This window comes from Peromyscus leucopus, chromosome 8a (assembly GCF_004664715.2).
Source record: "Peromyscus leucopus breed LL Stock chromosome 8a, UCI_PerLeu_2.1, whole genome shotgun sequence".
NCBI lineage: Eukaryota > Metazoa > Chordata > Mammalia > Rodentia > Cricetidae > Peromyscus > Peromyscus leucopus.
In genome coordinates this window covers 16,524,661-16,552,363 of record NC_051085.1, presented here as the reverse complement: position 1 = coordinate 16,552,363, position 27,703 = coordinate 16,524,661, and the positions used below count along the sequence as shown (strand labels likewise).

The 27,703-nt window shown below is 37.4% G+C and overlaps 1 protein-coding gene and 1 long non-coding RNA gene across 7 annotated transcripts in view; one reads left to right on the top strand and one right to left on the bottom strand.

Moving 5' to 3' along the window:
* The window catches only part of Cep85l (centrosomal protein 85 like), a 126,407-nt gene extending 102,786 nt beyond the window's left edge, over positions 1-23,621 (top strand). For 4 of the 6 annotated variants that reach the window (XM_028894950.2, XM_028894949.2, XM_037200357.1 and 1 more), the window contains exons 7-13: positions 518-670; positions 2,475-2,629; positions 5,960-6,077; positions 6,530-6,580; positions 13,166-13,273; positions 15,438-15,669; positions 18,894-23,621. In XM_028894950.2, the coding sequence (XP_028750783.1) occupies positions 518-670; positions 2,475-2,629; positions 5,960-6,077; positions 6,530-6,580; positions 13,166-13,273; positions 15,438-15,669; positions 18,894-19,057 (981 nt within the window). In that variant the 3' untranslated portion in view covers positions 19,058-23,621. Of the gene's footprint in view, positions 1-517; positions 671-2,474; positions 2,630-5,959; positions 6,078-6,529; positions 6,581-7,745; positions 8,302-13,165; positions 13,274-15,437; positions 15,670-18,893 lie in introns of those variants that run through there. The other 2 variants (XM_028894951.2, XM_028894952.2) reach the window with 2 other exon arrangements.
* LOC119086847 lies at positions 6,707-17,484 on the bottom strand. The gene is made up of 3 exons (XR_005090212.1): positions 17,073-17,484; positions 7,765-7,823; positions 6,707-6,903 (listed from the first exon to the last, which is right to left on the bottom strand). It is a non-coding gene; the product is annotated as an uncharacterized LOC119086847 (long non-coding RNA).
* Positions 23,622-27,703: the final 4,082 nt, after the last annotated feature.

Here is a 27,703-nt window from a genome sequence, read left to right as displayed (position 1 = left end):
CTCTGGAAAATTAGAAATTAGAATCTGTCCTCTAGAGATGAGTATTTGCTTTGATGATTAAGAAAATATGTGAAATATGTGTAGCTTTGTTTCTATGTCTTTTTTGGTACCTAATAACCTTTTAAGATACAGAGTTATAATTAAATAATTTTTTTTTTCAATGCAGTTTCAACATGAGCACAACATTATTTACGGGATAAAGAAATGAATAATCTTATCCAAATTTGTACATGTATAGGTAATAAAAATTTGATCATTACTGCCAGATGCCTTAGTACAATTTCAAAATGCCATCTGTAAAAGCAAACAGATATCATCCAGATTCCTTATTTCAGACCTATACAAGTTTCGAGAAGAGAAAGATTCTTTGAATGATACAAGGCAGCTCTTAACTCAGTTGGTGATCTTTACTGTAAGCTGAGACTCATTGATAAATTCAAGATACCCAAGAATGAAACATTGATTTTGTAATTTTAGTAACTCAAAACAATTGAGGATTCATAATGTTTTCCTTTAGCTGAAAACCAGAGATAGATACATCAACAGCCTGAAAAAGAAATGTCAGAAGGAATCTGAGCAAAACAAAGAAAAGCAGAGAAGAATTGAGACCTTGGAAAAGTACCTTGCAGATCTTCCAACTCTAGATGATGTACAGAGTCAGAGTCTACAGGTAACGTGGTTAAACATGCAACTTTGAAATGCTTGCAAAATGTTTTAGAAATTTATCTACTTAGATATTACATATTCAATTACTGCTCCTAAGATATAAATTGACTTAAAACTGTTCAAAAAGAAGAAATAAATCTCTCTTCTGTTGTTAATATGTGATTACCTTTGTAATAAACCTACATGGTAACTGTCTTACTTAGTGTTCAGTTTTTAAACTATTTTTTATTGTATGTATGTGTGATGTATGTATGGAGGTCAGAGGGAACTTTGTGGAATTGGTTTTGTTCTTCTATCTCGTATGTAGATTTCATGTATGAAACTCAGGCATCAGATTTGCATTTTAAAACACCTTTATCTGCTGAGCCATGTCTTTGACCCCTAACATTCTATTCTATTTTTAAAAGGTGGTAGTTTCTAAACCTAGCTGTTTACTCTACCTTATATATCCACATTCACTCTAGTTTTGGTTTTGTCCAGTGTTCTCTGGAATTCAAGGCTTGAGTATCTTTATAGATGCTTATTTTCTTCACTAGTTCTTAATCCTGCTATAGTTTTTAATATGCCTTGATCTGTAACCTCTCTTCACTCTCTGACTATTTTCCTTTTTTAATAATATTCTATTTCCTTTTTTAATACCTCATTCAGTCTCTTTACCAGTTCTGGTGAAGGCTTCTTGAAACATGGATTCACCCCAGTTATCTCAGTCCTTCCAAGCCATAGGTTCTCAGTCTAGGCGCCAGCACCGTTTGGGGAGCAGTTGTTCTGTGTAGTCTGCCTTGTGCACTGCAGGAGAAGTAGTTCTTGTAATCAGTCCTTCTGGCCTCTACCTCCTAGATGATCATAGTGCTGCGCTCTTTCCCAACGCAAACAATGGACATTTGTCAATGTCTGTGGAGGTAAAAATCATCTTCAGTTGAGAGTTGTTTATATAATTTCAGGATGTATATGGAAAGAAAATTAATTTATAAATTATAAAACTAAGATTAAATATAGGAAGGCTCTAAAGGACCATAGGGGATACATGAGCAGAAAGAGGCAGAGTAGAGAGTTAAACACATGGGATCATAATACCTAACACCCATTGGGATCCCACCGCCAAGAGTCATGGTGCTCATAGACCCGGTTATAACAGTGTTATTTACAAGAACCAAAGTACAGAACCAATAAGGTGTCCACAGTTGATGAGTAGATACACAGTAGATAGTACATGTATAGAATGGACTATTGTTGGGTCTTATAAAGGAAGGAAATCCTGACACACTCTTCAGCATGGATAAACCTGGAGAACATTTTATAATAAAGTAAGAATAGTAAAATAAGCCAGTCATAAATAGGTAATATTGTATCATTATATTGTATGAGATCCAAAAGCAATCAACTTACAGAGACATAGAAAGTAGTATTGTAGGATGCCATGGAGTGGAGTAAATAGTAATTGGAAAGAAATTTAATGGGTACAGGTGTATAAGATAAGTTCTGGGAATTGTCATGATAACAATCTGAATGTACCTAATAGTAAATACATGCAGACATGGTTATGTTATGATGTTAATTATATATTTTTTATGTTTCGCCATACTTTAAAAAAATTAAAAATTATGAACCTTTCTGTTTCAGAAATGTTATCTAGTCTTCTGCTTCATAATCCATTCTCCCAATTCTTTCAAATAAAGGAAGAGGCAGTGTGAAGTTCTTTAGATATAGAATGACTATAAGTGAACAGTCTAACCCTGAGAAGAGTAGTAATTTTAATGGCAGTATATTTAGTATTGCATGCAATGAAAACTGTAAACATTTTTCCTTAGCTGCAAGTCCTTGAAGAAAAAAACAAGAATTTGCAAGAGACTTTGATAGACACAGAGAAGAAGCTTGAGGAGATTAAGAAGCAATGTCAAGATAAAGAAATGCAGCTACTGTGCCAGAAGAAGAAGGAAAAGGAGCTGGTGACCTCTGTTCAGAGGTGAGGGGACCTTTCATGTCTTCACGCTCTTTATCTTTCCAGGATCATCAATGTTACCTTAGAAAGGTGCAATATGATTTCACTGAAGCAGATTGATTTGGTATTTTTAAGCATTATACCAACATCTTGCCAAAAATTTTAGATGGAAATAGCAAAAGAATGAACAAAGAAAGTCAACTCAACAACTAAAGTCTGAAAATACCATTGCAAACTCTTTAGTTGAAGGTTTTATCAAGACAAGTGAAAATTCTAAACAGCAGAAAGCAACCTGTAAGATACACTACACTCCTTCCTAGAGAGTGCACTGTAGGGGACTGATGGGCTTTGATTTCATCTCACTGAATGGCTGATTTTCATGTACTTCCCAGACCTCCCTGCGCATCTGCGGTGGTTACACTTTACAATCCAAGTCTCCAGTGACAGTGACTCGCATTTGTGCTCAAACTTGGAAATTTTTATTATGAACCTAGAACACTGTTACATGCATCAGTTTATATTCTATTGTAACCTTTAAATCTTATTGTTATTACTCATGAATAGATTGAACTATCTGAAAGAGTCAAATAATAAAACAGCAAAAAACTGAGTGCAAGAAATCCTGAAATCTGAAATACACTTGGTTTACTATTTTCTCTTGGATTTCAGCACAGTGAACTCTCTGATTTCTGTTCTTGATGTCAGTTCCCCAAACTGTCACAGTTTGGAGTTTACATTTTTATCCTAGTATTTTTTCTTTCTTGCACTTTAATTTTTTTAGAAATCCATAATTTATACCAACTCTTTAGTCTTAAAAGTACTTCCTGATCTTCACTAATGTAAACATTTTCTCTTTGTTGACAAAAATAAAAACAGCGCATGAGTTCTGTTTCGTAGCCGCTGTAATTGAGGAAACTTAAACTGTGGATATTAGAGCCATCGTAGCAGTTGTGGGAGATTACAGAGTGCTGTTTTGTCCTATGTTTGCTTGTGGAGATTTGTGGCGTTTTCTATGTTCTCTTTTGTTAGGGTTTTATAGAACACCGAGCCACAAATGCTTGATTTGCAGAGATTAGTATAATGTATTCCAGAAAACATTTTCCACTTTCAATTTGATCTTGAGGCTGACAGAGATAATATCTTTAGAGATTCCTCTTGCTTTTAGGTAAAAGTTTATTTTAACTCTCCAGTATTTATATTGGCAGTGGATTCACTTAATGTTGAAGGTTAGTAATGGTATTTACTTGGGTCTAGGAAATTTCTTATATTTTGAAAGAACTTCAGATGTACTACGAATGATATCATTACATTTTATATAATGTTTCTAAACTTTTAATTTTTAAGAAAAATTAAAGTAAAATTTTTATTAGAAATGAAAAAGTAAAATATATAATAATGCATAAGTTAGTTCCACTTTTCAAAAACTTTCTTACTTTTGGACATGGCCTTGCTACATAATCCAAACATGTATGCATGACAGGAAACTTGGTGGTGTGCAGCAATGTGGCGCATTCCCTCCTTATTGCTGGCTCTTCTTTACCTTTTAAAGGTTTTGTATGTGCATGTGGGTGGGTGTGGTGTGTATGACAGCCAGGGGTCAACTTCTGGTGTCCTTCCTCTGGAGTTATCCACCCTGGTGTTGAAGATAGAGTCTCTCAGTGGTCAGAGACTTGAGTGAGGCTAGCTAGCGAATGAGCTCCAGGGACCTGCATGTTTCCACCTCCCCAGTGCTGGTTTACAAGCCTGGCTACTGGGCTTGCTTTATTAACGTGGGCTTTGGGGTTAGAAGTCAGGTCCATGAGCTTGTACAGACTGACTTACCCCCCAAACGAAAAGATGTTAGTGATTAAAGTGTGTTTTATCCTCTTTGTAATGCTGTTAAGTACACGGAACATAGTGTCTTATACCAGGTTGGCCAAATACAATTGTAGTTTGAGAAAGTAAGTACCATACAACAGTCAGCAATGTATCACAAAGCAGTACACCACATCAGTACCACATAAATGATCACTGAGGCCATTAGGTATGAATACATCAAAGCCCTTATTCTGCCACCTGGTGTTATCAGTCCTTTTCCCCCAACCTAAGTAGTATCATTTCTTCTTATTGAAGAAGACGGATTCAAATTGATATAATGCTTAAAAAAAAAAAAAAGAAAAAAAAAAAAGAAAGAAAAAAAAAAAAAAAGAAAAAAAGAAAGGAAAGAAAGAAAGAAAAGCGAAAAACCAAAAAAATCTGCAGCTTGTTTGTTTTGACAGAAGGTCTTGCCATATGTAGCCCTGGCTGGCCTGATACTCACTATTTAGCTCAGGATGGCCTAGAACTCACAGCAGTCCTTCGATCCTAGCCTTCTAAGTGCAAGGTTTCCAATTATGCATTACCATGCCTGGAAGACGTTGCAACTCTTGAGAATAATCCCCCCCCCAGCTGTTATTGTTTGGTGTTGGTTGTTATTGTTAATGACATGGTTTGCTTTTACCAATTACTAATCTTCCATTCTAATGGCTAACACCTCCTTTCCCTGTATCTTTTATTTTTTTTAATGGAGAAAGCTTTTTTCCTGCAATATACTTTGGTTGTTTTTTTTCCCTCCTTCAGTTCCTCCAGATCCTCTCACCTTCCTACCCAACACACACACACACACACACACACACACACACACACACACACACACACACACGAAATCAAAATAAATAAGCAACAGATGGGTAAGATAAAAAATGCCCAATCAAAGCCTAAAAGAATACCATTGAGTTTGTTTTATGTTGCCAGCTATTCCTAGGCATGGAGTCTGTCCTTAAGTCGGGTTGATCTACCCAATGAGACTGCATTGGAAGAAACTGACTGGTTTTTAATATGCCAAAAGAGCCTCCTTTGTCATAGACAGCATGACAAACCTGAGCAAGCTGTTGGCATTGTAGAGCCACGTTCTTATTAATGAAGGGAAAATAATTCTGTTGGTTTATAAACAGCAATCCCTACAACCAAGTTTCACCATGCACAGGAAAAGGCAGGAACATATATCCACGTTCTTAATCTCCCCACCCTACTCATCTTGGTCAAGTAATACTCTACTGAACCAATGTTTAAAGTAATGCTCATGTAGGGAAGAAGGAAGGAACAGGCTTAGATTACAGAGTTCAGCTTCATGAGATGGACTTCAGTGGGAAGTAGGGATGCCATACTATAAGCAGCTCTGACTTCAGATTCGCCATTTCTAAAATGATGACCAGCTTCTCTATCTAGTTATGGGCTCTTTTTCTGCAAATACATAGCTATTTGTATATTTTCTATGAATCTTAATTATTTGATTTAAAATATTTCTTCATGAAATTGTTTTTTTCTAAATAACAGTTTACAACAAAAAGTAGAAAAATGCCTTGAAGATGGAATCCGCCTTCCCATGTTAGATGCAAAACAGCTTCAGAGTGAAAATGATAATCTCAGAGAGCAGAATGCAACTGCTAGTAAGGTGAGTGGACGCTGTGAGAGCAGAGGTCAGATCTGTCCTGTTGAGTACGTGAATCTTAGAGTTTTCTATGTGGTTTATAATTTCAGTGATATTTAATAGCTTATAAAATAGTTAGCTTGCTTTGCTTTAGAAAGTAGCAGTTTAATATATTATAACTTATTTAAACTTAAATCCAAAACAAAAGGAGATATTTTCCCTTAAATTATTTGAAGTCTGTCTCAAAGTTATTTTTATAAATAAAAAAGTTTCATTAGGAATTACAGGAAAATATTTCACTTTTACTTATGGGTGCTCCAAGTCATCTTGCACTTTAAAGGATATTTAACTATGAATGCTTCTGTTAAATAAAGACATTTACAAATAAACTCTTCTCTTTTGAATTTTCTTGAGGTATTGATGCTTTTTTAAAGTAATAGAAAAAGATTCAGACTAATTTATTTCCTGTGTTTTAGATAATAGAGAGCCAGCAGGATGAAATTAACAGAATGATTTTAGAAATTCAGGTAAGGAATATTTTGTACATATTTTAGTGTATCTGTATGCTAATTTACGCTTACTGCCTATATTGTCCAAAAGTATTAGCGTACATGTATATCTGTATGAAAATATAATATTAGTAGTACCTGAGATAATTATAAATTATTTACTATTAATCTGAGCAGAATGCGTAATATACATGTATGCAGTGTGAAATACCAGAATTTACTAATTTGGTGAACCAGTTCTCCAAAGGCATTTGAAGACTCTTCTCCTCTTTGCCGTTCCCTTCTGTAATTGGCCATAATCTTTCTCAGGTACAGAATGCATTTGATTCAGGTTGTCAGATCTAATCATGAGAGAGAGTGGAATGGTGTTAGTCTACATGTCATTTAATTTTCATATACCATTTCCATCTAGAAACATATTCCCAACCCAACTCTACCCATTTTGTGTTCTTCTCCTCCATCAAATTTTCTCCAGAAGTTTATAATGTTCTCCTCAGTGTCCCATTGGTACTGCCTGATATTGAGATCTTTAATATCGCTGTCTTTTCCTGTTTTGTTTTCTGATTTTCTTCCCCTACTGCCTTTGTACTGTAGTACCTACAGTGCTAGTTAGGTGATGCTCACCAATTACAGAAATGATGTAGTGTCTACATCTATTCTGTTCTACAAATAACATTGTAGAATACTTCTATTATGTATCAGTTAAATAATAGGTTCTAAGTCTGACATCCCCACAATCTGTTTTTATAGTTCCTTCCTACCTATGTATCCTGAGCATGCATACCATGCTTGTATATGTGCACATGATGCCTCAGTAAATTTGAGTAAAAATTGTAGTTCCCCTAAGTGCCTATGCCCTTCTAAGAATGTGCATATATCAAAACCTACTCAGCTGTGACGATTCTACAGAGCATGATTTAATACAGCATATTTAATATGTATTTAATACAGCATGGAAACATGGTCCCCAGCCTTTAGGTAGAATTGACACTGCTCTGTTTAGTTTCCCTCTCCTCCTAATAACACTGTTGCTCTTTCTGTATTACCAAATGATAGCATGTTACGTGTTTATACTCTGGTAGCTCAGCTGAGGAATTAGAACTTATCAAAACTCTGGACACATAATGTACACTTTATAAGTTTGGAAGCTAATAGGTCTTTAATTCCTTTATTTATTTGACAGATACTTATGGAGCCCTTACCTGTATGGTGGACAGAGTTCTTGAATTTCGTTAGTGAGCAAACCAAGTCTCGAGTCAGTCTAATGGGTTGGGTTGGAAAAAATGGAAATTAAACATCAAGTCCTTTTTTTTTTTTTATGTTACAAACATAAGTAGGATAGAGGGCAGTGACAGAGGGGACTCCACATGAAAGAGTGACCATGGAAGTTTTGTAAAGGAGGTAATGTTTGAGAAGAGTCTTCAATGAGGATAACCAGGGGGAAGTTGTCCAGCGTGTTCCAGTACCAGCAGGAAGGCTGCTGCTGTCTTAGACAGGGGAGATTGCAGCAGTGAAATGGGGTGAAGGCGATGGAGGAAAGTAACCTGGACAAGTTGACCAGTGTGTAGATTTTACTCTTTGTATGACAGAAAGCCATTGGACAGATATTACTGAAGAATTTTTTAGAATCATACATCCTAATTCTAACAATACTTTGAGAGCTTGTTTGGAGGTTCTAGCAGGGAACACAGTTACTCATATACCCTAGGGGAAACAAAGGTTCTCTGTGAGAAAGGTCATCTTTGTTGATAGAATATGTAGCTTTGGGAAGGACCCACATGGATCAGTAAGGAAGGGAGGGGACCCACTGCCAGATAGCCTTATAAGAGAATGAATTCTGGTCATTGCATAACAATCATCACAGCCATATCACCCTCATTGCCCCTGGAGTCAGTGGCTCATGTATCAGAATTGAATGCATTCTGTTGTCTGTTGCCTGTGTTAAATGATTGATCTATGATTTAAATAATGTTCAAGAATTCAACGATGGGTTGATTGTTCCCAAAAGGTTATGACCTTTATGTTTCTTTACAGAGCTTCTGTTGTTCTACACGTTAGAACCACGGAACTGTTAGGTGCTTCCAAAAAGTGGATCTAGCAAGGTTTCGTTAAATTTATAATAATCAATGCATGAATTTTTAAAAAGATGTTATTTTTTAAAAATATTTGTGTGTAGGCTTGTGCACATGAATGCAAAGGCCTTTAGAGGCCAGAAGAAGCTGTCAGGTCCCCTGTAGCTGGAGTTACAGGTGATTGTGAGCCACCTGAAATGGGTGCTGAGAGCTGAACTTGGGTCTTCTGCAAAAGTGGCCATCACTCTTAACTTTTGAGCCATGTCACATCAATTTTTTTTCATGAAACTTGAGCCCGTGATACCTGGCAGTTTATGTATGTTATATACATTTGTTCACATTATAATAATGCAGTATTTATTTGTATAAATTAAAATCTGCATACTCCATTTTATTCCAGCCTTTAGTCACATGTAAATATATTATTATTGCATGTAAGTTAAGTATGTAGAAGAATGTGATTCATGCCATTTTTTCTTTTACCTTAAATACTTGAACATACTTTTTTTTATTTCTTCAAGAAAACTGGAATCAAATTAATAAAGTATTTATTTCCAAATATCTTGGCCCAGATAGTATATTCATTAATTTCTGTTATGTTTTCAAGTGATGGCTTATGTTTTCTCTTTTGCCCTTAGCATCTCATTTATAAATTGTGTCTGTCTAGGTCCTGGATAGGCTTAGTATGTAGTTTACTCACGAAAGTCATGTCACATGGATTTGATTACCTTTTTTATTCTCCCTTTACTTAAGACCTCCTTCCCCTCTTACATTTTTTTCCTTGTCTCATTACCTATATCCATGCTCACATGGATTCTCACAAAAACTAAAATGTAAGACCCAAATATATGATAAAACATGTAGTGTTTGTTTTCCTAACTCTGGGTCCCATTGCTTAATATAGTTTCTAGTCCCATCTATTTTCCTGCACATGCCACAATTGCATTTTTCTTTTTTTTAAAGATTTATTTATTTATTTATTTATTTATTTATTTATTTATTTATTTATTTATTTATTATGAACACAGAAAAGGGTGCCAGATCTCATTACAGATGGTTGTGAGCCACCATGTGGGTGCTGGGAATTGAACTCAGGACCTCTGGAAGAGTAGTCGATGCTCTTAACCTCTGAGCCATCTCTCCAGCCCTGCATTTTTCTTTGTAGCCAAATAAAGCTCCAGAGTGTTTATGTACCACACTTTTTCATATCTATTCATCTGTTGATGTGCATGTAGATAGCAATAAACATGGGTATACAAGTATTTCTCTAATATAATTCAGAATCTTTATGACATAATCCAATAAACCCCCCATTTTTGTCTCCAACTCAGAATTCTCCCTTTCATATTTGTGTGTCCAGACTCCTGTTCAGTATTACCACACTATTGAACACACTTGACACAACACATTAAAAACAAGAACACCAAAACTGTTTGAAAAAAAAATCCACTGAAAACCCTGCCGTACCTCCCAGTTCTGAACTTAACCTTAATTTTTAGCACATGTTTCTCAGGAAATTCCATGACCTTTAAAATATATCCCTCTCCACCCTCTGCCTGTTCAGCATCATCCAAGCTATTTTTATTTCTCCTGTGGGGTTGCTCTTCCTGCCTCTACCCTTGTGTTCTCAGTCTGTCTCTTCTTGAGTGATACTGTTGGACAGAAATCAGATCACGTATTTCTGCTCAGAGCTCATCAGTAGTTTCTCTTATCCAAAGTAATGATCCAAGTTCTCCCATAAATGTATGATGCCTGTAACACTCTTCTGAGTCCTGCCTTGCTCTGTAACTGTAGTCACCCTGCCTTTGTTCCCCACTGTCCTTTACTCAAACAGAAGGCGATAGGTGCCCCAGCATTTCTGCACCGACTGAAACTCTCTCAGTAGCTGGCCGACACAGTCACTTGATCACTTCAAACCTCTGCATCAGTATCAGCTTTTCCATGGACCCTTGTCCCCTATTTTGAGATTTCAGTATCAGTTTTCCTACCATGCTCTTGTTCATTCTCTACAACAGTAAACAAACTAATATAAAATATTATTCAGCTATAATTTATTTTGTCTTTTTCTTCTTAGTAAAAATTCCACAAAGTCCAACAGCTTTGGCTGTGTTCACTGATGTATCACCTAGTACAAAGAACAATTTGTTCATAGATAATCACACGAAGTAGTATTATTTGGGTAATATGTGTGTATGTATGTGTGCACATACACTGTGTGTGTGTGTGTGTGTGTGTGTGTGTGTGTGTGTGTGTGTGTGTGTGTGTGTGTAATACTAGTATGTTTTTCTTTTCAAATGATTCCTTTTAAGTTGGGTTCCAGATTATGTAGAGTCTGTTGACAAAAGCACAGCTTTCCTTCATATGAATTATTTGTGTATTTCTAGATTCTTATATCTAAACAACACATACACTTAAAACCACTTTTCAACTTCAGAAATGCTCATAGTTAATGCCAAGAGGTCATGAACTTAGCAGAGTCTTAAGACTGTTAAGTCTGGAATTTAAGGAAGGTTTTTGACATTTAAAACCTAATCCAGTCCTTTAATTTGTCAATTTAACATGGCTAATGAAACACAAACAGATTGGCATTCTGCATTTCACAACAGCCAAATATTTATTTCAGAAAATATGGATCATTCATTTATAAATAGTAGGGAACCACTATTTGTAGCATTATATTTTAAAAGTCACAAGATTTCAAAACTGCTTGAAAATTTTTTGTGAAATAACATTTATTATTCATTCCTGATAGAACAAATTAGCTGAAATGTCTATCAAATTTTCTAGGTTTTCTGCATAGAAAAATAACTATTGATATTATGACAGTCACGGTTTTGTTCTTTCATCTCTTGAGACAATAGCGTTACTCCACTCCTAACCCTTATGTAGACACGTCTTCATACAATTTAGGAGAGATGAACTGCTGTGGTGGATGAGGTGCTGTGGTCTAGCAGCATCAGCACCGGAGCTAGAGTCATCCTTGGAAGCAGACAGCAGAGTGGGGACTCACTCTCCCGCGGGCGGGGCTTCCTGAAACCCAGCCAGTACGACCCGTGAGCCCGAGGTTATTGCAGTTTTCCTTCTTGTGACAGACACTATTGCTAAATACTCCAGGTCCTGATAGAAAAGTCTGCCTGTTTTGTATCTCTCTTCATTTCAGTTTTACATGGATCCACATTAGTCATTCCTAGTCAACATGGCTCTGAGTTGATCAGAGGGCAAAACACTAAGCTTTTAAGGGATTGCATTGTGAAAAAATAGCCTCTTTAAGCTCAGTTCTTATTGTTAAAATGTGAGCTTTAAAGAGTCTGTCTGTGCTAGTTTTCTCTCTAATTCTAATAAAGCCATGTATCTTAAGAAACTATCAGTTGAATTCTGGAGTATAGATAAATAATCTTGTCGGGCCAGGAAGCATAATTCTCCAAGAAGATAATAAATCTCCATATATCATTCAGTCAAATGAAGTTACAAAACAGTTGCAGTGTCAGAAAAAAAATTAGAGAGCTTTCCTTTGGGGTTGTATTGTCAATTGCATTTTGAGGGAACGGAAAACAAGTTTGTGTAAGAAAATAAAATATACTTGTTCAAAGGTTTGATTCATTTTTACCTAACTTTTAAGTCATTAAATAGTCTTTCAGAGCTTTATCAAATGAAATTTAAAAACAGTAAGTTAAATATGTGCCCCTTACAAAACTGCTTGACATTCAGTGTTAAGTCGGCCTCTGTGACCCTCTCTTTCCCTTACATGCGGAGATGTTAGGATGGTACACATTCATAATGGGCGTTTGCTATTTGGTAGTCAGTATAAAGCAGTTGTAATTAAGAATAAGTACAGACTTGTAGAAAAATGAATTCTCTTCCCTGGTCATAAGTTTATTGATTTCATGGTCTAACCACAGGGGAGAAAGTTGATAGAAACACCTAGGAACCCTAGGAAACTATTGAGTTCATGACAAGGTCTTTCTGTCGGAGTCAGCTGGAGTGACTCAGGTATGCCTAAGGTGCCTTCGATGCTGCTCTGGCCCACTAGGAGTTTTTTTTCACAGTACTTTGTTATCTATATGATATGTAATTTTATAATGGAGTAATGGAGTATAACTTAATTTTCAAAGTTTCCTCTGAGTTGGGCTCATGTTCACTGTTAGGACAGTCTAAAAAGAAAGGGGAGCTTGGCTAAAAATAATTTTTTAAAAAACTGTCTTATTCTACTGTTTCATGCATAAGAAAAACGTAAACAAAGTATTACTTTGTTGCCAATACACTTCTAACACCAATTAATAAAATAGGAATTATTTGTAGTAAAGCACTAGATAGAAAGCTCAATTTGTCATGTTTAGACAGGTTGAAAACTTCTTTGGCATTGCTTCCCTGTTCTTTGGATCTGATGTCAACTGTTTTAGAGGTGACAACTATGTCATAGAAGGGACTAAGGAGGCAAGAAGATCTGAAGTATTGGAGTCTGCTAGGTGGACATGTGACTTTTATGTGCTAACGTATTTGCTCTACAGTTTTGACATTGTTGTCATTTTAGTCTATGCAAGGGAGACTTTGTAAAGAGAAGCTGTCTGCAAAGAGCATGGTGGAGGAGCTAGGAAGGAAAGAAGGCAGCCTCCACAGGGTAACAGAAGCACTGCTCCAAGTGAGTCACCCTGATTCTCCACCCCTTTAAAGTCAGTGCTTGCTTTGGCATGTTCGATGTGGGACATGTTCAAGCCGGAGGTTTGACTTTGATGTGTTGATTAATAAAATTATCAAGCTTCATAAGAAAATTCTAACAAAAAGACAGGCTTTATACAGTTTTCATGACTTAACTAGGTAGAATCAAATGTTACACATGCACTAAGGCCCAGAGTGCACAAAGAAGGCATAGCTTGAACATGAACACAGTCCTCAAGGGACTTCTGTGCAGCTGCTGCAGATCACACTCTGTCCTGACCTGTGTTTAAGGACATGTTATATACAGTACATGGGAACCTCCTGAAGTGGAGGACATTTTCGTACATAACCACAGTATGATTATCATGCCCATCAAAATGATGACTCCTTGATGTTGATAATAGTCTTGTCTGTATTCACATTGCCCCACTTCACCAAGTATTTGTTCAGTGGCTGTGGAAGACATTATTCCTTCGAAGGCTACCCGTGCATTTCATTACGGTGTCTTATAAATCCAAGGTGCCGTTCTTCCCATGTTACTGTCCTTTTGAAGAAACTAGAAGCACATTCATCTCATAGACTTACAGATTGTCACACCCTTTAGATTTGTCCAATTGCTTCCTTAATGGTACCATTTGGTCTTTACCCTCTGTTTCTAGTAAGCTAGCTGGTAGAGCTAAAGGCTCTATGAAATTTGTGTCAGTTGTTTTTGCTGTGGACACTTTGTATTGCTGTCACTGTACAGTATTTGATTATCCTTCCCAAGTCACATGCAGATACTAATCTCTCTAGGTTAAGGTGGTGACAGCCGGCCTTCTTGTTATAAAGGTACAGCCACTACAAATAGCAGGTGATCTGTGGGGCGGGGTGAATATGCAGTTTGCCAGCATCTGTTTCCTTGATGGCTTTAGCTTCTGCCCAAGTTCATTGCCTACATAAGTAGATGATTTGAAAGTGTTAGTTTTTCACATGTCCTCCATTTCCTTTACCTGTAGGAGTTAGCAGTCATATATAAAAGCCATCTTTTTCTTACCACCCCAGTTGATTAGTTATTCTTAAATGCAGTTCCAGTTGGAAATCCTGTTAAGTTTCACTAGCAATTTTCAGGGTGAGGAGGGAGGAGATAGTTTTGGAGATAAGGATAGCATTTTCTAAAGGTAACTCATGAATCTATGCTGATATTTCCAGTTCTAGTCAAACAATTCTGAGATGCTAACATTTCCCTTTCATGACATATTTATATTTCTTTGTGTCTTAAATCATAAACATAAGCATAAACATAAATGAAAACATAAGCACTTTTTTCTCAAAACGAAATAGTTTCGGTTTTCTCAGTGGAGTCTCCCTGGGTATGTTAACCACACTTCCTGATAGGCCCGGGAGTAGATGACCGTCAGAAAACACACCCGGTGGTTTTGTTGTTGACTTTGTGTCTCACTTGGGTTGCTGGAGCACTTTGTCTTAGTGGTCTTCTGCCTGTATACTTGGATCTCTGGCTTATGGCAGGGCTTCTTTGGTTCTGGGGGGATTTGGTGTGTGTGTGTTTCTTGTCTTGTTTGTCTTGTGGTTTTTTTTTTTTTTTTTTTTTTTAAGAGAAAAAGGCTTTAAGTTGGGTGGGTGGGGAGAGGACATGGAGAGGGTGTAGGAGGAGTTCAGGGCGGGGGGGAAGGGGGGCGGGGAAAAGTGATCAGAATATATTGTATGAAAAGGCTTTTGTTTTCCATGAAAAAAAAAAAAAAAAGAGTTCCAGTATAGTCAAGTCACTTCTGTTACTTAGCAACACCATGGAATGAGGTTTAAGGTATCCTTGTTCTCTTCATCCAAATGGGTTACATTGTGGGGGATGCATACATAGCTAGTCTGCTTGTTAGTGAAGGAACTCTGAGAACCAAGGCTGCTGGGGTGTGATCCTTCCCTTTGTTTACTATGGGCATCCGATGGCACACACAGCAGTCAGACCTGTAAATATAGGTCAGTGTTTATTTTGTACTGACGGTGTGAGATTGAATTTGGTTAACATAAATACACTATGATGCTTGATAATAGACTTGTTTGTAGACTTCATGGAAAATATTAATCCGTATGACTTTTGAATACCTTTTCTCAGTTCTAACAAATGGCTTTTTATTTTCTTTTATCCACTACAGAACCAAAGACAAATAGGACAGACATTCTCATTACTGGACCAGGACCGGGAAGCAGAGCAGTCTGGGCTGCAGAGCCTCCTTTCTAAGTGGCCGCTTTTTGATCTGACTGTGATTGACCAGCTCTTCAAGGAAATGTCCTATTGTTTATTTGACTTGAAAGCATTGTGTAGTATTCTTAATCAGCGAGCTCAGGGCAAGGAGCCTAACCTTTCATTGTTACTGGGAATCAGATGTAAGTGCCGATGCCTTCCTTTATTCTCACTGCCCTTCCCATGTTTGCTCTGTGCTCTCCTTTGCTTTAGCTTTATAAGTCTCTGACTCGGTTGCTAGTGTTAGGTTTCCCTCTGACCAGTTCATTACGAAAACTGACAGAAGGGAAGCCACAAGGGCATAGTTGCAGAATGCCTAGAGATGTTCTCCACACTGCGTCTGTGAATGTGTGCCCACAGTGCTAGTTAGCAGGCATTCCCATTTGCTCTGCTAACAGTAAGGATCCCTGCTGTTGCTTTTCTGTGGCACTTACACAGGCGAGTGGGTCAGCTGTGTATCAGCTGCTAGAATATTTGTAAGATACTACTCATTGCTTTTGTAAGGATTGTGTGTCCTGTGGCTGACCGTGAGCCAGAGTCTCTCCCACAGATGTGCTGCGTTGGCCACACATGGCTTTGCTCCTCTCTTGTGACATCCCCTCTCCTCTGTCTCAGTTCTTTCCCCTTCTGCCCGAGATTGTGTAAGAGCTGCCGCAGTAGTAAAGTGATGTGAGCCTTCCTTTGGGAGTTCCTTTTGTAGAGATGCCCATCTCCTTGTGTAGTTCCCAGGAAAAGAATATTGTCTTGTTGGTGTCTTTTTAACAGAGAAGAAATAGATAAATAAAAAGCTTAAAACAGGGTAAGGCTACATTAAAAAGTGTGTGTTGGACACATTCTATTGTTGAACACGTTCTAGCGAATGCTTGCCTAAGTATGGTTCATATGTGACAAGAGAATATTTCTATTTTCTCCAAACAATATTCTACTGTATTACCTCATAATAGGTATTTTAGCTTAAAACGAATGCTCTTAAAGAATGTTACCTGTTAAATGAAACATATATTGTATTAAGCAAGGTCAGCAGAATTTGACCTTCCCTTCATAGAGGGAGGTTTGTTCACATGCTTAGTGTAGGCATGTGACAAACACTGGTCAGTATTAGTCAGTGACTATCAGACACCTCAGTGGTGTGGGTACTCAGTTTGGTCCTGTCAGTGCAGATAATTAAACAAGTGAGTGAGTAGATCAGTGCAGTAAGTGCTGTCATTGAGATGTGGTCGAAGAACAGTGGAATACAGGGAAGAAAAGTGGCTGAATAGACTGAAGGACTGCCAAGGCCTCATGGATCCTAGAGATGATGCCAGATGATAGAATGGGTGTCTTGGAGGAAGAACCAGAAGTTCACACATAAAAGACTTCAGTGATTTAAAATTGGTTTCCCTTCAGTTATCTTATAATCTGCGTTTTAGTACAGCATTTATTAACCTTTACATAGAGTTAGGCTAATATGAATGCCATGGAGGTTCAAGCCTCTGAGCACCTGCACCACACTAACCCCCAGTGGATGCTCTTTTCCGGCTTTCAGGTTCACACTCCGAGTCCTTACCTTACCTTCGGCATTGTGAAATGCTGTCCAGCCAGCTGCTTTGTCAAGAACCAGTGCATTCACTTGAATTGCTGTCTCAGGATTCCTTCAGTTATCTCTTGGCAGACCTACCCCCCTTCTCTTAAAATTCTCTCTGCCTCCTTGGTTTTCATGACATCATTCTCCAAGTTCTACTTCCACCTTTATGACTGCTTAGCCTCAATATTCTATAGACTTCTCTGCAACCTTCTTATTGGGAGGCAGAGGCAAGTGGATCTCTGTTAGTTCAAGGCCAGCCTGGTCTACAGAGGGAGTTACAGGATGGGCAGAGCTACATAAGGGGACTCTGTCTTGGAAAAAAATCATATTGGGGAACACAAGGACTATTAGTCAGTGGGGGTTTTCATTTGTTTCTACTTTTAGTCCCTATTCTTTCTGAATACTTGTTTTGTTTTCTCACATCTTTTTCTGTTATTACAATATCCCCCATAGAGATCTCTTACCCTGTCTAAAAGGCATCTTTGGTCTCTGGATTACAGTCAACTATTTCTCTCTATATATTCAGCTAGGCATCAGAGATGTAGCATGACTGAAGTAGGACCCCACGTGCCCCAACTAGTCCCACTCCTCATGGTGATGACCACCACCATCCCCTACCTGCCTTTTCCTCTGTGAGCTGTTCCCAGTCTCCGACCCTCACTCAACTTGATGACAATTGAGCTCTGCTAGAGCTGATACTTACTCCTTCCACTGTATCAGACTTAATTCAGACTCACATAACCTGAACTGAACTATTACCCATCGTATTCATCCTCCTTCCTCTACCCATTTTTCATATTATTACCAGTGTTTTGTCCAAACCACAAACTGATTTTCCTAAGATACTCCCTGTGATAGAATAGGTTCTGCCATCTCTGTAGCTTGGTTCTCATGTCTCTTACATGTAATTCATGTTCTACTATTTTATGGCTAGGCACTAGTCTTGTTTCTCAGATTCTATCAGACTGCTTTGTTTTGTGCTTTGATGGCCCACCAATAAACAAGTCCCAGCCATTTCTCCAGTTAGCTCTCTGTATCTTTTGTCTGTGCCTCTGTATGTTTTGGGTGGTGGTGGGTCATCTACAGTATGCTCTACGTTCAGTTGTCTATGGAATTGCTTAGAAAGCATTGAGGATAAGTCATTGACTTCTCTATCCAGTGTCACACCTTGATCATGGCAAATGTTCCTTAGTGTTTAACAGTTATTTGGCTGCTATGCTGGAGGTAGAAGGAGTTTATTTCATAGTTTTCTTGCTTCTTTACGGGGACGTGCTTAAAAGGAGAAACTGGAGTAGATGATTGAAAGCTCGCTGACTGGAGCCTCGCCCCCATTAGTCAGACCTCGGGCCACTCTCTCTATATTTGACTCAATTATCTGAGATTATGTAGTCCTAATACTTTGGCTGTATCTTTGGAGACTAATGTCGCATTCCAGTAAAACCCCCTTTTGTAATCATAAAATTTAAGACAGCTTCTCTATGCAAATGATTTCCAGATTTTGTCAATGGGAAAGAATTAAGTACTCTAGTAGAGCTTGAAAAGAGATGTGAGAGCACATTCTTTTTCACTTTGCTAATATTGCCATCCACCAAGCATGCTGAATTTGTGCGTGCTATATGAATTTAATACATTTTAACTAGCAGTGTACATAGGCAGGGTCTATTTAATATCAAATGATGTATAATTTGAACCGAAGCCTCACTGGTATTCATTATACAACCTCATGTTCCCATGATGAAGGTAAGAATCATGAAATGTCTATTCAGAAAGGTGAGACATTCTCTGCATACTTTCTTTACACAGCAATGAACTGTTCAGCTGAAGAGACTGAAAATGACCACAGCCCAGAAGCGCTCACTAAAAAGCTCTCGGATGTGTGCCAGTTACGGAGGGACATTGATGAATTAAGGACTACAATATCAGACCGCTATGCTCAGGACATGGGAGACAACTGCGTTACCCAGTGATCAAGTGTTGGTCCACAGCAACAATGATCCGTTGTGAAATGCTGCTGTGTTAGCCTCCTTTGTTTCTCCGTAGGACTTAGAAGGGAAAGGTGAAGCTCCTGGCAGTGTATTCCGGCTTTGTCGTCGTCGTCGTCTGTGTTGGTATTGGTGCTGGTATTGTTCAGTTTGCTTTACAGAGGAAGTTTGAAGGGGCTGATGAAATCATGCAAACAATCATGTTACTATTTGAAAAATGAGATAATGTCTGCAAGAAAAAGAACAAAACAATCTGCATGTTCAAACTACTGATTGTAGGACCAAGCTGTGAACAGTGCTCTTCAGATAAAGGCATAGGGTTTCCTTAATCCTATCATTTTCTGTGTATACATGTGACTGCTCATTCATTCTCTCGCTTGATCACTCTGTCTCTGTCTGTCTTTCAGTCTGTCTCTTTGTGTGTGCATGCCATGCATGTGCATTTGCATATGCATGGACTCTATTCACATAATAATAGGATTTCAAGGGTCAAAGCAAGGCTTTGAAAGTCACACACTGTCAATCTTCATTTTGGAATTTTATAGGCAGGCTGACTAGACCCAAAACCCAGGCAGTGTTCTAATGCAGAAGGATAAGGAGCAAAATCATTAGTTCTTTTAAAAGTGAATGTATTGAAATGGTGGGATTGTGAAGTTGGGCTGATTTTGGCACTGAAGACAGCTATTTCTTCCAGAGTGGTCATAGATTATCTCACAATGTAAAATTCTGCTGTGATGGTTTTTTTCCCATTGGCTTTGCAATTTATGATATATATGTAAGCAGAGCCATATAAAATTAATAGGAGCCCTCTGTGGCCTTCAATGACTATTATAAAAAGAAAGATGATAAAGTAACTCTAGCAGAGTTGCTTTTTATCCACATTTCAGCATTCACATTTAAACAGTTCTGTGCCTGCTTTAAACTATAAGAGAAAGCCAACTCATTCATATATGAATTAATAGTAACATAAAACAAAACCTAAGTCTCAAAGATATTTTAATTTCTTTTATTAGATTTGTTAAATTACAAACAGCTTGTCATGGATTATGATATTACTTAGGTTAGTTCATCTGGAGCACAGGGTACTACTATGAAATGCAAATCATTTGAGCAGATACACAGCCATTTAAACTTCAAATAATACTGTCTGTGTATCATTTTATGTTTTAGAAAGATTATATATTTTATTGCCAGCTGAGAATTCATTACAGTCTTTTTAATACAGGCAAAGCATTGCCCTTTATAGGTTGGTTTTCTTTTCCTTCCTTCCTTCCTCCCTCTCTCCCTCCCTCCCTCTCTTCCTTCTTAATGCAGCCCAGTTTTCTTCAGGCAGGACTAAGTAGGTGGGAGAGTAAAGGGTGTAGAACCAGCAGGATAGTACTGTTGACTGAGATCACAAATACACATTTTTCTTGCTAAGCTTATTCTGGTATAGACCTTGCTCCTAGAAAAGACTTTTCTTAATCTCAACAATGAAAACTTAGTGGGACAGGCCTTTGAGAAGATTGCTCAGGAAGATACTCAGTTCAGAATGGGCCTGTTTTCTGCTGTCCATAGTCATTTGATAGTTATATTCCAGTAGTTAGTCATACTACATCACAATGACAGATTTCCCTTCTATTTAGTGCTGAATCCACTCTACTCTTCTCCTGGGATCTGGCTACTAATAAATCTGTATGTTGAAGTGAATATGCATACCAACTCTCTAACCCAGAGAAGATCTTAGCTACTCTAAGAATGGTTCTTTAAAATTAATTCATTGGATTTTAAGACTAATGTTTTGATGACAATCAAGAAATTGTTTGTTGCAAAAATATATGCTGTGCAAAAAGTAACGTCTATGCAGATAGTCCCAAGCTGGAAAGTCAGATGATAGCATCTATATGGGTCATCCACAGTGCAGCAAGTAACAGATTAACTTCTCTTTGGATAGAGTCCTCACCATCCTGTCATGATATCAGAAATAAAGCCACCTAAAACTATAGCATTACAGAGCAACCAGTGCTGATTTGTGTTAGCATCTCCTTATGTCTCCTAAGTCCTAGGTTTTTAGTCTTAGGTTTTGAGGTTTTATAGTTGCTGTTTTTTTTTTTTAAAAACAAATTTATGGTCATATATTTTAATATATATGTATACACACACACACACACACACACATATATATATACACACACATACATATACACATAGAGAAAGACATATACACATACCCTTGTTTTTTCAGGCCACTTGCAATAAATAATTTTTATTTTGGCTAGTTTTCTAAAATTTAAAGAATTTAATTCATGTGTCTTAGAATAAAAAATTTTAATTAAGAAATTACCAAACTGTTACTGATACATTTCAGTTTCTAAATTGTATACTACCATTTAAAAGACATTCAGTGTGATAGATTTTGATATAATGGACTACAAAATACTAATCACTTACCAGAGTCTAGAGTAATGAAGGGCTTTGACAGAAAGTAGTCCACTTTGGAGGGAATTTTGAAGAAGATGGAACTAGTTGTGTCCTAGTCAGTCAGCATTTCATTTTTCAGAAACATCTTCCTTAAGATACACCTTTGTTAGAACAGTAATAATATCACATCACATTGAAAACAAAAATTTACCATTAGGTCAAGTAAGATGGCAAATAGCAATTCTATAGTGTTTGATCCCCAATTCAAAGCAGAGTGTACATGGAAGTTACTATAATAAGATAAGCCTAAAATAAAAGGGAACTTAAATTCTAAAGTAATCTATCTGTAAATTTCCATATATAATGAATTTTCTTTTCATTTATGCTTTTGTGTATAAAGTCTTTATTCTCCTAGGAAGTGTTACACAGTATTTTATTTTTAGTCTGTTCAAGCTGAAGCCATTCGAACACAGTCATAGAAGAGAGGTAGACAGACTATCTGTTGCCGCAGGAAAGATACCGGTTACCTATGCAGGTAAAACTAGCTGAATCAAGGACACAATAATGCACCATTTGATGTTACATTTGATGTTAGAAAAATAGACTTAAACTTAGTACATTTTCAGTGACCTCTGATTTCAAGATTTCAAGTGACTAGGTAAATATACAAGGATTTTATTTTTAAGAGCATGGTCCCTTTTAATATTAGAATTAGATTCACTGTTAATGTTAGCATTATTATATCTTAGTGGTTGTGGGTTGTAATTTTGTGAAACTGAATTTAACTTTCAGTAGCTTGTTAGAAAAATTCAAGAGCTAGAAATGTTGCTAAAATGAATATTGGACAGTTGGATATAGAAGCTTGTGAGGAAATGCTGTTCTTGTTTCACTAGGAATCTCTGACAGGATATCTGTAGAGTGGCTGTTTCATTGGTGAATGCTCTTTAAATATCTGTAATAGTCACTGAGCAACAGGAGCTGAGCACCGGGCTATTTTGCACAGTACTGTTCAAGTCTAGCATGCCTCTGGTTTGTATTGCTGGAGTTCTTGTCTAGATCTCTGTCATTGGATATGTAATCACAGTGATAGGGTGGTCTCTGAATGACCACACAGAGCAGATGACATTTGGAAACACCAATAGCTCTTGCTTCCCTTTTATTTCCATTTCTGACAGTTCTTTTCAGTGTTCACAAACGAAGAGAAACTGTCTTCTATTTGGTATAAAAAGTAAAAATTTTGAACTTCACCTCCCAAATACATTGATAGTAATTGCTGTATGAATATATCATACATTTAATCATGAAAGGGGATGATTTGAGATTTCTTCTTACTGAAATGAAATATTGACTATAATGGAATGTACTTTGAAATCAGTATCATCGGCAACACTGTTGCAGCTGCATACAGAGAGAACCTTTCGTGCCTTTTTGCCTGCAGTGTTTATTTCTCTTATATGAGCTATAAGAATGTTGATTATTGCACCTTGTTCTTTGGGAAATAGACTTAAAAACTTTTCTAAAACGAGCCATTTCTTCTTAGGTGATAGTTACCTTAGTAAACATGAGAGGATGTATCATATTTGGATGTGTTTGAAGCCCAGCCTTTTCTATATAGAGAGCAGGAAATTCCTTTCAAATGTATTCATTTGTATGTATGTGTGTATTTATATATATTATATATATATGTAGTTATTTAAACACTTAAGCGTGAGATTAACATCATGTTGGCTGGTGACCACAAGTAGTAAGGTGCTAGATGGTCACACTAGAAGCACAGTGGAGTGTGCAATCAGTCACTGACTGGTGGGCTTGTAAACTGGGTTCAGGTTTTGAACCACCAGAATACCTCATGTGTAAATACAGTGTTCATGACTTAACTGAAATACAGTTATTGTAAAAAAAAAAAATGTGAAGCCACTGGCTGGCTTATGCCTTCTGACTTTTTGTTTTTCCTCCTTTTTGGAAAGGAGTTATTTATGGTTTTGTTTTTTAAATAGGGTTTACAGCTAGAAATTTGAATGCCAAAGTTCTATTTATTAAACTAAGAAAAAAAAGTTTTCAATGTTAATGGCTAGTATTTTTCCACTGGACTATTGTTTGTTGATGTTGGAATTTGTATTTACAGAGAAATAAATTTTTTACAAAAATATTTGTCTTCATGGTAGCTTATAAATGGAAGCCTTTCTGTGTCCTGCCCAGTCCCGTGGCCACTTGTAAATAATCACTCAGAGGCTTAATATTACTTATAAATGCTTGGCTGAAGGCTCAGGCTATTACTAGTTAGCTTAAATTAATCCATTTTGGTTAATCTGTGTATTGCCATGTGTCTTGTGACTTTACCTGTGTTGCATTACATCGTACTTTCCCGGGTGGCTCTCAGCATCCCCTCTGACCCGCCTTTCTCCTTCCTGTATCTCTGCTTGGATTTCCCACCTGCTTCTCACCTGCCTTGCTGTAGGCCAAAGCAGCTTATCTATTAGCGAATAGGAACAATATGTATTCATAGAATACAGAAAGATGATCCCACAACACTTCCCCTTTTTTGTCTAATCAAAAAGGAAGGTTTTCATTTTAACATAGTAAAATTACATATAATAAAACAGTTATCAAGCAAGAATTATAGCTATAATATCTAGTCTATTTGTGTTTCGCAAAATTAAAGAAAATACTCCATTTATCCTATTTTGTGAGTCTAAAGTTTCATATCTAATTTACCTTTTATCATGACTAAGGGAAACTATAACTCTCTAGTCTTTAATGCCATCAAAGACCCCAGAAGGATATAATATTATTGAAGTGAACAGAAAGTGCATTGCAAGCAACTTCCATAATTTTAAAAATGACAGAGACATCTGGCTACCTGGACAGTCACCTAAAATTTTTCTGTAATGTTTGGGGCATCCATCTTCAGCCTATAGACTTAGAATATCTGACAGATTTTTCAGTGAAGCAGGAAATTTAAACTGTTCACCTATTTTGGCAAAGTTCATCAGTCGCTTTCCTCTGTGTCCTGAAGAATGTCTGGCAGTTTCTTCTGTGAAGCAGGAACCTGAAGGACCATCTCACCTTGATTTGGCAAAGTTCAGTGTCACTTTCCTATAGGTCCTGAATGTCCAGTTTATACAAAATACTTTCAAGCAGTCTAAGCAAGAGCAGTTTCTTGACCAAATGGCCAGTTTAGCCAAGAAGAAGATAAACTCCATATGGAGTGTCTTCGATGCCCATCATGCTCTTTGAATTAAATTGGTTCCGCCAGGAGCAGACATGTCTCACTGTTCAGAAGAGTCCAAGTTCTTAAAACATTTTAAATGCCATGTTCTGTAAGTCTTTGAAGTGTTTGAAGATTACCTATCTAATTGAAATATATCTTTGTATATCTAAAAAACTTAGCTATCATGACTATAAATTGGATTATTATAGATGACTATTAATCTGTATTTCTTAATGATACATAACAATTTTATATGAGTTGCATAAACATAATACCATAAACAAGAGTAGAAAATACATACAATATAACAAAATTGACCTTAAATTGGTATCAATAAACCAAAATCCATACCAATGTAAAATATTTTGAGATTAACAGGTTTTTTGGGGGGATGAAAGTAGATTCAATAATCTAGCCATTTTATCATCATTTTATCATTTCTATATCATATTCCCCATTTTTCTTTAGAAAGAGATTGGCTATGACCATTAATCATTATAATCAACCCCCTTTAAATAAAAATAAACATTTATAAACAATATTTTGGGAATTTGGCTGTAGCTTTCCATACTACTTCCTGCTGATTGGGGGTGCTGGTAGTCTTATGGAGATCCTGAGAAAATTTATAATTATGGTCAAGTCTTAACTATAGTAGCCTATGAGGCTGCATCATCTCAGCTAGTTGCCTTGAAACTCTTCTGGATGTTGGATCATGTGGGCCACAGCTCCCATTGGAGACCTCTCAGGGGGGTCTTCCTTGACGGCACCATATTAACCCGGAAGGAATCCACAGCTTCTCATACTCTGTGGAAACAAGAGCAGAACCTCTTATTTTAAAGCAATGTATCCTTAAACCCAAGTTTTGAAGTCAAGATACCTTTAAAATATATATGTTGGTTTAACTTAGCAGTTAGCTCACTAACAGTCAAAAAATTCAAAGAAAACACAATTATATACATAATCCAGACTCTTTGTGGCTTATTTCTTTTATGTTACTTTTACTGCCTCTTTAAAGACTTTATTTTTTAAAACTATTTATTTCTTTATATAACTGCCCATACTCCTTTTCCTCTCCCAATCCTACGTACATTTTTACACACACTGTAAACTATTTAGAGTTTTTTTTTCTCCATCTGAATCTGTCCTATTGTGTATCTATAATCCTTTTCTGACCAGGAGAGTTGTTAAATTGTTAAGCTGCATGGCTAGGCCTGAAGCTGCGGTTTTGGCTGCTGGCTCCTCCCCACTCGTTTTTTTCAGGACAGCGGAGGTATGTTTTTACCGCCAGTTCTGGGAGCCATGCTCACCACCAACTCTAGGAGGCAGTGGTTCTGTGTCTCCACCAAGCAACATGAAGCCCAGAAACCTTATAGCAAAAGGTAAATCTATCACACAGCATGCTACGAGGCTTGGAGATGCCTCTGTTTACTGTGGCAGGAATCCCCCCATGCTGTGCTCAAGCTTGAATGCTGCAGCATCTCTGTATTGCGTCCCACATGAGAGACACAAACTAGGAAGCTGCTCTTAGCTCCATTCTAGAATCTCTTCTTAAGTTCTCTCAGGTGGAAACTCTTGCCCCATATTGGGTGCCAATTGTAGCCGGGCCTTTGGTATAAGAATATATTTGAAATTCCGGCTCTCCATCCCAAGTTCTCAATGACAAGGATATGTTAACTTGACTTTTAAGTAAAAACTTTACATAAATACATAGAAGAATCTTTGGCCAGAACACAAGACTTCTGCTTTCTAAGTCTGTCTTATTTCATTAACTAAAAAGCATTTCCTTCACATCTTCCTGGTAGAGAGATTTCCCACAACAGGTGTCATAAATACAAAGTCAAGACTGTGTACATCTCAGCTGCTACTGCTGTGTTTCCTTAGGTACTGTGTACATCTCAGCTGATAGTGCTGTGCTCCCTTGGGGACTGTGTACATCTCAGCTGATAGTGCTGTGCTCCCTTGGGGACTGTGTACACCATAGTGGATAATACTGTGCTCCCTTGGGGACTGTGTACACCACAGCTGATAATGCTGTGCTCTGTAGTAGAATATTATTTTAAGGTGTGTTACTTTTGTTTATGTTGCATTTGTTTAGCTCTGAGGCTGTGTTATTGTGCCTCTCTAAAACACCTGATGGTCTAGTAAAGAACTGGCCAATAGCAAGCCAGAAGAAAGGATAGGCAGGGCTGGCAGGCAGAGAGAAGATATAGAGGGAGAAATCTGGGAGGAGGACTCTGGGAGGAGGACTCCAGGGCCAGCGATCCAGCTACACAGCAAGCCATGGAGTAAGAGTAAGAATTACAGAAGAGTGGGAAAAGCCTAGAGACAAAAGGTAGGTGGGATAATTTGAGTTAAGGAAAGCTGACAAGAACTAAGCCAAGCTAAGGCTGAGCATTGATAATTAAGAATAAGCATCTGTGAGTGATTTATTTGGGAGCTGGGTGGCACCTTCCCCCCAAAACAGTGAAAAACCACCACCAGCAAAATGGTGTAAAAACTTGGAGCTCTCCAATATCCATCTAGAGCCTGAGAAAGCTGAACAAACAAGAGTATGTGGCTCCTTTAAGAGTTTCGGCTGAACAGTTCCTTCAGGTCAGTGAGCCCTTGAGCAGCTAGAATGTTAAGTAGTAACAAAAAACTAAGTTAAAATGTCTGCCACAGTGAAAGCATTGGCATTCTAGAGCTCTAGGAAGGTTGAATGCAGTTCCTGGTCAGACAAATCTCCAACCAACCGTCTGCGAGATTCACCCTTGGCTTTCATGACCCAAGAAGTGAATGGAACCCACTGAAAGCCACTCTCAAGGAGAATCCAGGTGTACATTTTCAGGTTAAAAGTTTGCTCCTGCAGTCAAGAAAGGCTACAAAGATCCAGACAGAAAAACCTCTAAGCAGGTTCCAGTGTGTTTTACAATGTGCATAGGCTTAAGAAGGAAGGAAAAAGGGTATGGATGGCCATAGAAAGAAATAGTTTAAAATAATAAATTCTATAAAGAGAGTACAATAATGAAAAATAAGTCGCC